Genomic DNA, 16,027 nt, shown 5'->3' with positions numbered 1-16,027 from the left:
ATGTTACAAATGTCAATACATCGGAACATCATCGCCCTCTCACGACGATGGGAAGTCTTGTGGTTGTAGTAAGTCCATCCAAAGGAGGTGGGGGTAGAGGTCTCAAAGGGTCGCCCTCTCACAGCGACCAAACCATTTGAAACAAACAATGAGAAGGTGGTCTATCTCCCCATAATCCAAGACTCTCTATATCTGTATCTCCTCCAGTCCTGATACCAGCAATGGCCGAGGATTAGATCAAAAAAGAAGGCAGAGGCACTGGACAAAGTATTTAGGGTTAAATAATCAGGATAATCTTGGGGAATAGGTGGTAAATAAAGCTGCAGATCGATCTAAAATTGCTGAGTGGTCGTAATAGACCTAGACGTAATAGACTCCATTATCACCTCCACTCCTCCTAAATCTATTATTGAGCTGGTTCACAACTCGGTTGGCTGTTTTCCAGCAAAGCTTTCTCCACTCCTTCCTATTTATGGCTAGTTCACAGCTTTATTTCATCTAATCACCAAAATCATACTTCTCTTCACTCCTAACTTTTTCATTTATTTGACTGGTTCATAGCATTTTGTTTTAACTTACCAATTTGAAATAATAATGCATTATAACAAATATCTTCTCACCTACTCTCTCCTGAACTATTAATTTTCTTTAAAATTCTCCCATTTCATATTTATTTCTTATTTCTCTATGGAAAACAACTTTTTAAACCACTTTGAAAAGCAATTTTCCATAATTATAAAATCTATAAACAATTCTTATTAATATTCAAAAATTCATTCCCATTCTCTTATTTTTCTATGGAAAAAAAAACATTTTAAACCACTTTAAGGTCAATTTTCTATAAACATTAAATCTCTTATTAATATTTAAAAACTCAGTTCATAGTCTTCCAATTTTTTGTAATTTTTCTATAATCACATTTTTCCTGCCTTGAAAATAATTATAAAATCTATAAACAATTCTTATTAATATTCAAAAATTCATTTAGATTCTCTTAGTTTTCTATAAAGAACAACATTTTAAACCACTTTAAAATCGATTTTCTGTGGTCTGTACTCTTATTGCCTAACCAGGTTAATTACAACAGTAATATTAATAATGAAAAATAAAAGAAGAACCAAAAAGGGAGAAATAAAAGAGAATAAAATATAGCAGGAAAGATTAAAAAGAAAAATTAAAAGAAAAAAAAGATGAGAGGAATAAAATGAAAGAAAAAAAAAGAAAAAAACAAAAGAGAGAAAAGAAAGAGGAAAACTCCTCCTAACATTATTTAACCTTCAATTACATACAAGATATTACATCCATTTTAATCAAACTGTAGTATTTTTCTCATCTTGCTACCCAATATATTCCAATTTTTTCCTTTCTCCAATCTGTCCAGACTCTTTTTTTTTTCCTCTTCAGTTTCAGTATCATTATAGTTATAAAGTCTAAAAGATTTAGTTCTTTTTGTGTTCCATATATGGTATCATCATGTCTTCTTCTGTTGCCACGCCCTTCCCTTTTGTTGCCACGCCATTAATCAGCGGTTTTAATTGTTCCAATTAGTTTCTTCTTTTTAAATATCAATAAATTCTCCAATAGACAGATTAGGTTCATCCAAAATCAAGCCTCCTTAGTTTTTTCTCAAAATAATCCAGTTTGGGAAACAAGAAACAAAGTTTCTCCTTCAAATGGCAAGCAATCCCCACTTTGCACTTTCACTTCTTCTCCGCTAGCAACCATTTTGCCTTCCTCCGCTTATCTTTTCTCATAGTTTCAAAAGGTTTCTGTTTATTTCCTCTTCTTTTTCTCTCTCTTCAAAAATAATCATTCTCATTAAAGAGAAGGAAAAAGTGTCAAATTTTATATCCATCCAAAGGAACGGTAATTCCAAAGCAATCAGTAAGTACTATAATCCATTAATGGGTCTTCCTTTTGTTAATTGTTTTAAATCCTTTGCCCAAGTAGTTCTTAGCTGCTATAAAGGCTAGGGAACACTTATTGATAACCATTATTTAAAGGCTGTTTCCACCAGGATAGATCCCACTCACCCAGTTTTCAAACGCCTTGCTCCTGCTTCTCCTCCTGCACTTTGCTTGTCCCGGATGCCGCAGCCTCGAGGCAGCCGCCATGGCTGCTGCTCCCACTGCCGCCGGTGCAGAGGGCAATCCTCTGGCCCTGAGGAACTTGCCCGTTCCTCTCGGCTGTCTGAGGGGTCCCTTTCTAACCCCGTCCCTAAAGGACAGGGTAGGTCCACAGACCTGCCGGCAGTGGCTTGACAGACGGGGTTTTCGCGGGGCTCCTAGGAGCCCCACTATTTCCCTCTGAATTGCCATGGCGCCAGGGAAGGCTTCTTCAGCTTTCCTAACTCTTGTCCTTACAGATTTGGACTATTTGCTCATATTCTGCTTTGGTTATGTGTCCCTTTTTCCATTTTTTATACTTGACCTTTTTTCCTCTCTGTTTATGAGAGAGACATGTATGCAGCCATGCTGGTTTTGCTTGTTTTTATTTCTCTGTGGTTTTGCATTGATTAGACTTTTATGATCTCATTTTTCAGAGTTTCCCAACATCTTGAATTGTTTTTTCCTTTAGGGTTTCCATCCATACAATCTTTTTCTTAGTTTATTGAAATCAGCTCTCTTAAAGTTTAAAATACTAGTTTGACTTGGTTCAATTAGCTGTGCCTGCATTATACTGAATTCTAGTACAACATAGTCACTCTCCCCCAAGGTTCCTATAACTTCTACCCCTTCTAACATTTCATTCCTATTGGTAAGAATTAAGTCTAGCATAATGGAGCCTCTACTTCCCCCCTCTATCTTTTGGGTGACAAAGTTGTAGGCATGTCAGGAACCTGTTTTGATCTCCCATTTGCTGCAGAGTTTGCAGCAGAGTTGATGTCAGGGTAATGAAAGTCCCCCATTACTATACTGGCATGTTTCCTGCATACCTTCATCAACAAGAGCCTTGGTAGTACAGTGGTCTAAAGCACCCTGTTATTAACACAGCTGCCTGCAATTACTGCAGGTTCGAATCTCACCAGGCTCAAGGTTGACTCAGCCTTCCATCCTTTCTAAGGTAGGTAAATTGAGGACCCAGTTGTGGGGGCAATAAGCTGACTTTGTATAAATATACAAAAGTAAGAAGGCTATTGCTTAACGCATTGTAAGCCGCCCTGAGTCTCCGGAGAAGGGCGGCATATAAATCAAATTTTTAAAAAAACAAAAACGGATTAGTAAAAAGTGGGTTCATTATTATTGATAATTGTTTGCTTCTTTCTGTGTTCAGTTTGGATACAAATTCTGCTTTTACTAGGAGTCTTTATTTTCTTGGTTGACTCTCAGTTCCTCATTTTCTTGATTGAGATGCAGAGTGATTAGTCTTGTCTCTAGGCACTTTACTTTTTCTACTAGTAATCCAATTATCCCAAAGGTGCTTTTTCAAGAGGCAACTGGACTTTATTTTTCTTTTAAGATATTTCACTTTTCATCCAAGAAGCTTCTTCAACTCTGACTGGATGATGGGGAATGGAAGGATTTATATCCCTTGCAGACAGCTGGTCATTTGCATTCTTTTAGAGAGTTGTTGGGGCCACTTGGAGATTTATCTGTGTCCTCAGGGTCACCTGAGTAGTGTAAATGGGTGTGGAGCCTTCTTGGAATTGTTGAAAGGACTGGGTTGTAGACTGGAGATAGATGATGTCGTATCCCTGTTCCACAGCCCCCTCTCAACAGAACATTGCTCAGTTTATGGTATATGCAGTGTAATGCAGTGAGACGTGTAGATATGTACATTGGTGAAACAAAACAACCACTTCATAAATGCGTGGCACAACATAGGAGAACAAACCCATCAGGACAAGATTCAGCAGTCCATCTGCATTTAAAAGACAAAGTCCACTCTTTTGAAGACAGTAAAGCCCACATTTTGGACTGATGGTTTGAAAAAGGGGTCGAAGAGGCCATCTATGTCAAAATTTAACAGCCCTTCCTCAACAGAGGAGGGATATGACACCATCTATCTCCAGTCTACAATACAGTCCTTTTAGCAGTTCCAAGAAGGCTCCACACCCATTTGCACTACTCCAGTGACTCTAATGACACATAAACCTCCAAGCGGCCTCAGCAACTCTCTAAAAGAATGCAAATGACCAGCTGTCTGCAAGGAGTATAAATCTTTCCATTCCCCACCATCTAGTCAGCGCTGAAGAAGCTTCTTGGATGAGATGCGAAACATCTTCAAAGAAAAACAAGAAAGTCTAGTTGCACTCTAGTTGAAAAAGCACCTTTGGGACAACCATGAATGACAATAATACAATTAATTTACATTTGATGTAGGTATAGTTGGGTCCTCTATGGCAATGAATACATTATGTGTCCCATAATTTGCAAATCACTATGGTGCTAGTCTCTGTTTCCATTAATATGTTATTCTTATTAAAAAAATTAAATATAGATGAGCCATGTGCTTAAACAGTAGAATTACTATAACAGAGACAAAACAATCTGGTTGAATTCCACATATTCCTATGGCTAGTGAAAACTAGATATGGCATTTAAGAGTATTTTAATATACCTTTATATCCATATCATTTAATAACTATTTCAGTTAAACATTACACAGAGAAAATCCAGGCATTCTCTGTATTATAGTTTTTAATATTGCATTATTTATTTCATTCTTTTGGAGATAAAAATGAAATTAAAATTAATAAATTAATGAAATTAAAAATACATGAAATTTAAAAAAATAAATTTTTCTTCTTTTTTTCTTGGCAATCATTACAGTTCTTTCCCCATCAAATGGTTATGGCGGTAGCAGCATAAGCAGCTCTACTACATCATCATCTAGGTACCCAGTCAAAAAGTAAAAAGAAAAAAAAAAGGCTTCACTGGTATCAGAATCCTGAAACTTGCATTTGAGAGATATGTATGTATTTAATAATCATCTTTTTTAAAAAAATGTTTTTTCATGAAGCTGAATTTGTAGCTACACTGAGGCATAGCAATCAGCTGAAATTTGTAAAAAAAAACTATACTGTTTTAAGATGAAATTATTTATCTGGAAATGTTACATAAATTTCAAGATTAAATAATATCGTGAAATAATGGAACTTCATAAATGTAACATGTTTATTAAAGTAATGGTTTTATGAGCAAATAGTAAATACACCTCTTACTAATTATACATTTTTGGTTATTTTATCCATTAGTTTCTGTACTTCTTTATGTCGTGCTTTTGCCCGACTGATACAGTCTTGAAGCTTTGCTTCTGTTATTGTGCTTCCACCTTAAAAAGAAACAGAAAACAAGGATACAATGTATTTAATACTGTCTGAGCTTTTAAATTGCCCATTAAATTACATCCATATATTTGTGATTAACCAAATGTTTTTAGTAGAATTAACCAACAAGACATTCTCATGATTGAAAAATTCCCTTTTTATCACCCTGTAATCCCTTAATTTGGTGTAGAGTCTTCGGAGAAAGGCAGCATACAAATTGAACAAATAAATAAGAGTCAGGGTGACTGGATGGAGCTGAGTGTTTACTGGCCGGATGCCTTTCCTGATGTCGCACGTAGTTTGAGTTTTTTCTTTGCACTTAAGGATAGAAACATCTGCCGCTACCTAGGATTGAATTCTTAACCTTCCGAGTGGGAAGCACCTTCACCACTAGGTCACTACACCACTCAATGTTCATGATTGAAACACATCCCATCCCATCTGTAGTGCAGAAATGGAAAATGCAGTATCACAGATACTCCTGAATGGCACCTACAAAATTAAAATTAAATTAGAAAATTTGGGAAATATTAATTCTTAATAATTTAGTATTAATACCTGGTTTATGAACAGAACACAGTTTGTCATCTTCGATAGTCACAATAGTTAAAGTCCCAGATGCCAAGTCTTCTTCTTCTGCAGTTGGGTCAACTACCATTAGTGTGCTGTTGAAGATATATGCACATATGTGCCAAAATTTAACTTTTCTGAGATTTTTTAAATCCATAACAATTATATATACTGCTCAAAAAAATAAAGGGAACACAAGCAGAAGACATCCGAGATCTGAATGAATGAAATAGCCTTATTAAATACTTTGTTCTTTACATACAGTAGTTTATACACTGCTCAAACAACTAAAGGGAACACAAAACTACTGTATGTAATGAACAAAGTATTTAATAAGGCTATTTCATTCATTCAGATCTTGGATGTCTTCTGCTTGTGTTCCCTTTATTTTTTTGAGCAGTGTATATTTACTGTTCAATTAGACAATACAGTGCATGTAACAGCAACATTAAAAAGCACCATCAGGTTCCTTTGTTCATTTATGTACTTTCCAGATCACCTGGATTATTATTGCTATCATAAGCATCAATGCTGAAGCCATTTTCAATTTAATTCAAAGACTTGTAAAGAAATTAATTTAAAAGACATATTGTTAACTTAGGCAATAAGGATTTCTTCAATCTGTGCCTTACTCTGAGTAAAAAATAACTAAACTGATCCTCTCAGAAAAAATAGCTGGACATTTATCAGAGCGACTATCATCTTATCCATATTCAGATGGACCCATTTTCATGTATATAAATTTCTTCTGTTCATCAGTGAGAGAGATTTCATTTTAAGTGCATGCATATAGTGTTTTCCATTTTTTCCTCCCCATTTCCATCATTTATAAATGCTATAATGACATTCAGAGAACTTTCCTGAATTGAAACTGAATACAAGACAAGAAGACCAGAAGACAAACTCAGGATCCAAATGGATCTTGACAGACTTGAACAATGGGCTCTATCCAACAATATGAAATTTAATGTGGTGAACGCTTCCTCTTAAAGAACGTAAATACAAAGATTAATCCCCTTCTTCCTAAATATCCTAGCACCAGGGTGCATGCTCCAAAGAGTGGGGGAGTGGGGGAAAAGAAAAGCTAAAGTAACATTGTAAGCAGTAGTGGTTCCATGATTTTTCACTTGGTGACCGCATCAGTTGATAACTAAATTGCTGGTCCCAATTGTAGTTGCTAAATGAGGAATACCTGGATAGCAGAAACAATTTTCATGGATTTTTAAGTGAATCTCCCTCCCTCTGCTCATACCATGTTCTTTTGGTGTACTAGAGGGCTCCCAAAGGAAGAGGCACCCAAGTATTCTTTGCTAATATAGCTGCTCAAATTTGGGGTTATCTGGTAACATGGTATTGTTTATTATAATCTACACACATACTTACTCAAACAACACAAATGACGTTGCCACTGGTTGTTTTTTAATAGTCAAAGGATTCTTCTCTTTCAAATTAACTTCCACCAAACCAGTTTCTGCATTTATTGCAACAACAGGCAGAAGCACTGAAATAACAAAGAATAGATATGGAAAAAGCAAGACTGGAAAATTATTTCATAAAGCACATTTTTATAAAGAAAAATAGAGGCATCCTCAAATAAACACAGTAGATTGACAGAAATGTAATAAGTAGCTTTTGATTTAAAAATATTCAGAACAAGGAAATCCTTCTGTGAATTGTGTCCTTTCTAACAACAAAATTTAGAAAGAAGTATTTGGCCCTTTGTTCAAGAAATTGATAAGGGAAAGATGCCGCTCTTATTGCGTCATCAGATAATCGCCCAGCCACCCTGTTTAGAGTGACCCGCTCCCTCCTCCATCTGGGAGCGCGGGATGATCCCTTGCAGGGTCGAGCTGAGGATTTTGTGCAGTATCTGCATGACAAGATCACTCAGATTCGGGAAGGCCTGGCCTCTGACTGGGTAAATCCAGACGAGATGACTGAGGCAGGTCTTGAGAGTGTTATCTGGGAGGAGTTTGATCCTGTGGCTCCCGAGGACGTGGACAGGATTCTGGGACAGCTGAACGCAACCACATGTTTATTGGACCCGTGTCCCTCCTGGTTGGTGCTGGTCTCCAGAGGATTATTAACGCTTCCTTGAGCGAGGGTGTCCTACCGGCCGCCTTGAAAGAAGTGGTGGTGAGGCCCCTCCTCAAGAAGCCCTCTCTGGATCCAGCTGTTTTGGCTAACTATCGTCCAGTCTCCAACCTTCGTTTTATTGCGAAGGTTGTTGAGAGTGTGATGGCGCGGCAGCTTCCACAGTACCTGGATGAAGCTGTCTATCTAGATCCGCTCCAGTCCGGCTTCAGGCCTGGGTACAGCACGGAAACGGCATTGGTCACGTTGGTGGATGATCTCTGGAGGGCTCGGGATAGGGGATGCTCCTCTATCTTGGTCCTGTTAGATCTCTCAGCGGCTTTTGATACCATCGACCATGGTATCATGTTGCACCGGTTGGAGGGGTTGGGGGGCACCGTTTTGCGGTGGTTCTCCTACCTCTCTGACCGGTCTCAATCTGTGTTGGCAGGGGGGCAGCGGTCAACCCCGAGGTGCCTTGTTTGTGGGGTGCCGCAAGGGTCGGTCCTCTTGCCCCTTCTGTTCAACATTTATGTAAAGCCGCTGGGTGAGATCATCCGTGGCCTTGGGGTGGAGTTCCATCAGTACGCTGATGACACACAGCTGTACATCTCCACCCCAGGCCACCCCAACGATGCCCTTGAAGTGATGTCCCAGTGCCTGGAGGCCGTGCGGGCCTGGATGGGGAGAAACAGGCTCCGACTCAACCCTTCCAAGACCGAGTGGCTGTGGCTTCTGGCGTCCCGATATAGCCAGCTGGCGCCATCGCTGGTTATTGGGGGCAAATCATTGGCCCCCCACGGAAAGGGCTCGCTACTTGGGCGTCCTCCTGGATACACGGCTGTCTTTAGAAGAGCATATGACGGCCGTGGCCAGGGGGGCTTTTTATCAGGTTCGCCTGATACGCCAGTTACGTCCCTTTCTAGATCGGGACTCCCTACGCACGGTCACTCAGGCACTCGTCACTTCCCGCCTGGACTACTGCAATGCTCTCTACATGGGGCTCCCCTTGGGGTGCATCCGGAGGCTCCAGTTGGTCCAGAATGCGGCCGCGCGGGGGATTATGGGAGCAATGGGGCGCTCCCATGTGACACCTCTCCTGCACGAGCTGCACTGGCTTCCTGTGGTCTTCCGGGTGTGCTTCAAGGTGTTGGTGACCACCTTTAAAGTGCTCCATGGCTTAGGGCCGGGGTATTTACAAGACCACCTTCTGCCGCCAATAGCCTCCCACCGGCCAATTCGCTCACACAGAGAGGGACTCCTCAGGGTACTGTCAGCCAGACAATGTCGGCTGGTGACCCCCAGGGGGAGAGCCTTCTCTGTGGCGGCACCTGCCCTCTGGAACAACCTACCCCCAGAGATACGCACGATACCAGACCTCCGGACTTTTTGTCGGGCCCTGAAAACACATTTATTCCATCTAGCCGGGCTGGCTTGACCCCAACCTTACGGTTTTAAATTTATAATTGGTTTTAATTGGGTTATTTTAAATTGATGGCCAAAAGTATTTAATGTTTTTTAAATTGTTTTTAAATTTTATATGTTGTGTTTTTACCGTGGCTGTTCACCGCCCTGAGTCCTGTTGGAGAAGGGCGGTATACAAATTAAATTAAATTAAATTAAATTAATTAATTAATTAATTAATTAATTAATAATAATAACAACAACAGCAGCAGCAGCAGCAGCAATGACTGTAGCAGTGGTGGGCCCCAATAAGGCTATCTTTTTATCCCAGACCTAATTTGTACCTCATCTAACTTCTGTAGATAAGCCGGTACTTTTGTCAAACCCTGGTTGCCATTACAATTGCTGTTTTCCTTCAATCCAATATAGTGCTAAATCTGCACTGCGTTTAAATTTTAAGTAAATCTCAAAGTATATGAACACAACTTACCATTTTTCAGAGCTGCTAAGAAAGCACACATGCAGGCGTCAAGAAGGTTTCCATCATAGTCTAAACATATAATGTCACAATATAGAACCCATACAATCTAAAGAAATAAGACCGGCTGATGTAAATAACTGGAAAAGCTTTCTCATGCATAAAAAATAACTTCGAAATATTTGTCTAAGTCAGCATGTTATTTCACATCACATTGTTTGAAATCTGTTATCACTCATTCTAGCAGAATAACAGAAATGGAAAAACAGGATCAATTTAATAATGGCCGATTTATACATGTACATACTAGAGCATAACCGCTAGAACAGCTCAATATTACTAAATCATACAGACAGGAAGGAAGGTAGTTAGTTTTAAAAATATTGTTGTTCATTAAGACCTCAACAACTATCATCTGATTAAAACTAAATGTGGTATGCCCAAAAATGACTGTTTGGGCCAATTTCAGCACAGAATATCCTGGCACATGTTGAGCAAATGTGCAGTTTGCAATTGTTGCACTGATGGTTCTAGACTTGTGCATTTCATACATATGTTGTGCTTCCAGAGTGTGCCTTACTTTACATGCTGGATACCCCCTTATTAATGAGACCATTCTAGGTATAGCAATTTTGTTTTTGTATTATTTCTTCTGCCCTCCATCTGTTTTGCAGCAGTTTCCCAAAAACTGCTTGGATATGCACTCATCTAGTTTAAGGATGACATAATCTATCATCAGGTCTGTGCTCAGTTTGTACTCACATTCCAGCAGTATATAGACCAATGGCAGACTTGCTCTAGAGCAGGGGTATCAAACTCAATTTCATTGGGGGCCACATCAGGGTTGTGTTTGACCTTGGGAGGGTGGCCGGGGGCATGGCCAGCTTGATGTTACTAGTGTTGGGGGCGCCTGTGGTGGCCCGAGCGCTCTGCCAATGAAAATGGGTTCCCAATCTCTGTTTTCGGCTGCAACGGCCTCCTGAAATCCACTGCCAGCAAAAATGAAGCTTGGGAGGGCTGCATGCAGCCCACCTGAGCTCCATTTTTGCTGGCAGAGGCACTGCAGGCCGATCCTTCACTGTTTCTAGGGCACCCCATGAGCCAGATCTAAGCACTCCGTGGGCAAGATCCGGCCCATGGGTTTGACTTGAGTTCTGCTCTAGAGAGAACTCAGTATCTGATATTTCATCTAGCCATCTGATGCCTAATATTTGCAAAGACTAGTCATGTAAAAATGGTTAAGCTATTTTACTTGCCTTTAATACACAGTCCACATTTCACAGGCACACCAAAGGGCAGTGAGCACAACAGCTCTGTAGACATTCAATTTTAATGTTGCACTAATTCCTTGATGTTCTGTCACGAGTGTTTCCAGGATTGCTGTGGCTACCTGCCTACTCACAAACAGTATGGTTTCAATCAAGCCATCTCCTGTTGGCAATTACCTGCAAGCCTTCCCCGCCCTAGTTAATTGCAGGTTAACTCCCCATATAAGCAAGGACCTTTTGCTTGCTACTTGGGCCTAGACTCCTGGTTTAGGCCTAAATGCACAGCTCCTGCAGGAAGCTCAGTGCAACGCCGCAGATGGGAGAAGAATGCAGATAAGGACTCCAGACGCCGTTGCAGAGAAACTCCCATGGATGTTTGCCTTTTGCTGTTTTGAAGTACGCAAGCTATCATCGGGACTGCTGCTGGACCTTTTTCCTCCCACAAGCTTCAAGCAATGTTTGCTGTTTGAACTGTTTTTACTTCAGGTGACTTTTAGCTGTGAAGTTTGTGCTGCCCCCACTTGGATTGCCTTGATGATGTATCGACGCCGAAGCTGCTTACCTTCATGCTAGCTTTATTCTCTTGTGAACTGTTTCGGTATTGTGGAGAGGGATCTAGGGTGATAGCCTTGCTTCACATATCCAGAGAAGACTTTGTTTTTAATGTGCTTTCTTAAAGACATAGTGCTTTTTAAATGTTTTAAAGTAAATTGTATTTTTACACAAGACGCCTCTGTCAGAATTATTTCAGTCTCAGTGTTTACTCATGAGCTGGTTCACGGTCCGGGGTACCCCTCAACCCCATTTCATAACATGTTCCCATACAATGGAACACAATCTACGAAAGCAAAACTTACCTTTGTTATTTTGCAGTTGATTCCTAAATGGTCACTATGTGGGAGAGGATATTGTCAAGGTAACTGAAATGGGATAGTTCCTTTCTTTGCGATTGGGTTCTGTGTATGGTGCATGACATGGTCTTTTGAATATTTTTTATTTAGTGCTCGACTTACAATCACAATTGAACCCAAAATTTTGTTGCTACAGTAAGCGAGAGAGATAAGTGTGTTTTGTCCTATTTTACAATCTTTCTTGCCACAGTTGTTAAGTGAATCACTGCAGTTAAGTTAATAACATGGTTGGAAAGTGAATCTGGCTTCCCCACTGACTTTGCTTGTCAGAGGGTCGAATTTTGATCACGTAATCATGGGGATGCTGCAATAGTTGTAAGTGTGAACAATTGTTATAAGTCACTTTTTTCAGTGCTATTGTAATTTGAATGGACACTAAATGAATGTCAAATGCCGGGGAAATCAGGCAAAATTCTTCAGTAGTTGTTGCATAGTTGCTGATTGCCCTTGTAGATGTATATAATGGATGCATCATTCCTAAAAAATGGATCCTTACTTCCATAAAGACTGGAACAACTCAAGTGATTTTTTTCTAAAAGTACAGGATCACCAACTTTGTATATCACTGCAGGTATGGTGTCTGCCCCTGGGCTTTTGTCATGCTGCTTGCTGAGTAGAGAGCCCTAGCATCTTCAGTCAGTTTCTGTGACTTCAACTACTATTAGTATGTCACTGGGGAATCCTGTCTATAGCCGCATCACTAATAGATGGTCAGTTGAGGATACCTTCAAAATGTTCAGCATAGAGATATTCCTAGTGGGCGAATGGAGGTTCTGTGTTTCGCAGGGGACATAGTCCCAAAGGTGCTTTTTTAAGAGGCAACTGGACTTTCTTGTTTTTCTTTGAAGATGTTTCGCTTCTCATCCAAGAAGCTTCTTCAGCTCTGAGGACATAGTGGCGGAAAGGCAGCTGGATGTGAGATCCAGACTGCTGATAATTTTCTGTAAAATAAAGAGATCTTGAGATTGCTCATGTATTCTAAATAGCTGGGGATATTTTCATGAATTGAAAGCAGAAACAGCATTTTGCAGGTGCTCGCAATCAGCTCAGAATTGCAGAGCCTATCATGTTCTGAGCCATTAATGTAGCCTTTTTTAAGAACTCAAAATTCAACCTAGCCTCACTTTTTGGATCATCTTGAAATTTAATTTTCTTTTTATTACCCCTTCAAGACTGAAAAGCCTTGAAGCTTTGCAGGGTAACAAGAACTTTGAGAGAAGACATAGATAGAAGAAAGTAGATGTTAGAACTTGATGTATGGAATTTAAAGATTGCTTTAAATTCAAGAAAATACTTTGCTTTGTAAATATTTAATTGGGTGTAATGGGCATATCTATTTTAGTACTTTGACATATAAATAAGGGTTTGTTATTTCTGGTAATGTTTGATTTATTTATTTTTTTAATTTGATTTATATGCCGCCCTTCTCCGGAGACTCAGGGCGGCTTACAATGCGTTAAGCAATAGCCCTCATACTTTTGTATATTTATACAAAGTTAGCTTATTGCCCCCACAAACTGGGTCCTCAATTTACCTACCTTAGAAAGGATGGAAGGCTGAGTCAACCTTGAGCCTAGTGAGATTTGAACTTACAGTAATTGCAGACAACTGGTGTTAATCACGATGCTTTTAGTCTGCTGACCACCATTTAATTTTTGCAAGGTTTAATTGTTAATTGAAATTAGATTTTTATTATTATAGAAAGGAATTTGGGATTAGGTTTTAAATAGAAGTGGGGATATACATTCATACTGATGTTTGTTTATCTTGTTAGTTTTCCTTGTATTTCCTCTGCTTTGGCATTCAATCAGGCATTGTGCATTTTACACAGCTTATTTTGGACTATCCTATGTGCACTGTTAAAGCCATTTTCTTGGTAACAGTTCTGGTGGACATTATGATGCTTTTCAACAACCCACTTATCTCCTCATCATTCTCCTTGAATTATTCTGCTTGTTGAATAGAGAACCCTTTTCAGTGCAGATGAATGAATGGGATCCCTGAAAACATTTCCAGTTGTCCTCAGGACTGGCAGCAAGATGTACGATAGCAAGCTTGGTCTTTAAGCCAATGCTGAAACCATGCTGGGGTTCTTCAGCCTGGCTACGTTAATTCTTTTCATGGCCTTCTGGTCATCGCTTGGGTCTGATATGGAACTTCATTGTGGAGATAATGAACCCTGGCCTTGGTCACTCTGATATCCTCTCTTTTCTTCTGACAATGATGTAGTCAACAAAATGTCAGTGCTTAGAATGGGAGTGCAGCTAGGAGGTCTGGTTACAGGTAGTCAGACAGAAAGTTATACTGCTGTTGAGGAAGTCATGGGCTGCAATGGACTTCAGTAAGAGTAGAACATTAGTGTTACAGTTGCCTACTCTATATCTCCCAATGACTCCCTGCCAGGCTGCAGAATCACATCCTATTCTTGTGTTAAAATTGCCGAGCAAGATCAGCTTGTTTATTCTGCTCACTGCTGATAGCAGGGTATCTAATTCTTCATAGTATCCATCTTCCATCTCAACGGGTCATTGTAGGGGCATAGGCACTGATCAGGGCGACTTGACTTTTATTCTGTAGCAGAAGCTGCAGTGTCATAAGCCAGTTGTTCACACCCTTGGAGAGATTAATAAGTTTCCAAACAAGGTGACTCTTTATGGTAAATCCAATTCCAGCATTGCAACTATAATCGCAGTCACAACTGACCCAGGAAAAAAGTGTATCCACCACCAATTTCAGTCAATTGATCTTTATTGGCAAGACAAATCTCACTCAGGTCTCCAATGTCAATGTTGTATCTTACAAATTCTTTGGCAATTAAAGCTGTTCTCCTCTCTGGTGTGTCTGCCATCAAGTTGTTCAAAAGTGTCCACATGCTCCAAGTGCCAATGATAAGCAGCATCACTTGCATTTTTGTGTTTTGACTGCCAAAGTGGGATCCTGCCAGCCATGGTAAACTGGCTAGGACGTAGTGAAGCAAGCAATGTTTTAGGGTACCTTTTCTAGCCCCTTCCTGATACTGCAGAGATTAGGAATGCATTCCTAGAGAGGGCTGCTCAGTCCCCTGGATAGATGCCGTTTTCAAAAACTGGCCATTAAACCTGAGTCGCCTGTGTGCAGATCTATGATTACAGCTCCTAGTGTATCCACACCTACTGCTCTGTCATTCACCCATGTTATTTTTTTAAGAGTGATGAAGATAATGGTGTTCAGATTTAGCACGTAATATGAATTAAAATGAGGGTAAGTTGTGCGGTGTCCACTTCATTCTCTCTTCCCAATTCCCATCTATGTCCAGTGGCAAGACACAGTCGAAACAACTGGAAATGGGACTAGGTGTAGCGGGTGACCAGAATATCTTCTGTGCCTTGTCCTGTTCATGTTCCACAATACTTTCAGGGACCATGACAACAAGTCCTTCCAATGGTCTCATCAGCTCAATCTGGAGTTTGTCTTTACATACTGGGATAGGCAGCTGTCTGTTTCACCGAGGGCTTAAGACCCTTTAGTTTCCCTCATCGGGTTTAGCCAGTTTATCAAAGCTGTTGCCAGTGTGTTCAAAACAGGATATCAGCCAAGGAAGCGGTTGGACCAATGGACCAAGATGGATGCTCAAGAAGTAAAACAACAAATTGTTGCCCTCAATGCAGAAAAGATACTGACTTGATCAGGAAACAGGGCAGAACAGCAGCAGTGAAATAATGAGAAGTTATTCTAGGATATTTTAAGGAGCTACACAATGCCAAACCACCACCGCACTGCCCTTATCCAACTATTGCACATTTACCTCTGTACCAGGGGCGGGTTCGAAAACCTGTCGCTACCAGTTTGCTCATGGGAGCAGGCGCACTCAGTCGCGTGACACTTCTGCACATGTGCAGAAGTGTCCAGGCGGGTGGATGGAGCCTCCCACCGCCGCTGCTACTGGTTCGCCCAATCCGTGGCGAACCAATAGCAACACACCACTGCTCTGTACTAATGTGTATGTTTCAATTGACCACATTTGAAATGTGCTCAACAAAACATATTCAGTGGAAGCAAAGTGTTAACTGCAGTC

General features: G+C 40.2%; 2 protein-coding genes across 43 annotated transcripts in view; one reads left to right on the top strand and one right to left on the bottom strand.

Annotated features, from left to right (window-relative positions):
• Nucleotides 1–5,189, top strand: part of SUPT20H (SPT20 homolog, SAGA complex component) — a 72,449-nt gene extending 67,260 nt beyond the window's left edge. For all 41 annotated transcript variants that reach the window (XR_004590164.3, XR_015732764.1, XR_015732766.1 and 38 more), the window contains one exon: nucleotides 4,773–5,189. Coding sequence is in view for 37 of the 41 variants with exons in the window: in XM_087888386.1 (XP_087744512.1) it covers nucleotides 4,773–4,855 (83 nt within the window). In the remaining 4 variants the exon portion in view is untranslated. The remainder of the gene's footprint in view (nucleotides 1–4,772) is intronic.
• The window catches only part of EXOSC8 (exosome component 8), a 29,571-nt gene continuing 18,647 nt past the window's right edge, over nucleotides 5,104–16,027 (bottom strand). For both annotated transcript variants that reach the window (XM_034411194.2, XM_034411195.3), the window contains 4 exons: nucleotides 9,807–9,903; nucleotides 7,223–7,340; nucleotides 5,828–5,934; nucleotides 5,104–5,274 (listed from right to left, as the gene is read on the bottom strand). In XM_034411194.2, coding sequence (XP_034267085.1) covers nucleotides 5,168–5,274; nucleotides 5,828–5,934; nucleotides 7,223–7,340; nucleotides 9,807–9,903 — 429 coding nt within the window. In that variant the 3' untranslated portion in view covers nucleotides 5,104–5,167. The remainder of the gene's footprint in view (nucleotides 5,275–5,827; nucleotides 5,935–7,222; nucleotides 7,341–9,806; nucleotides 9,904–16,027) is intronic.

Source organism: Pantherophis guttatus, chromosome 2 (genome assembly GCF_059756535.1).
Source record: "Pantherophis guttatus breed Tessera chromosome 2, ASM5975653v1, whole genome shotgun sequence".
Classification (NCBI taxonomy): Eukaryota; Metazoa; Chordata; class Lepidosauria; order Squamata; family Colubridae; genus Pantherophis; species Pantherophis guttatus.
The sequence above is the reverse complement of the archived record's forward strand: the minus strand, read 5'-3'. Positions and strand labels throughout refer to the sequence as shown.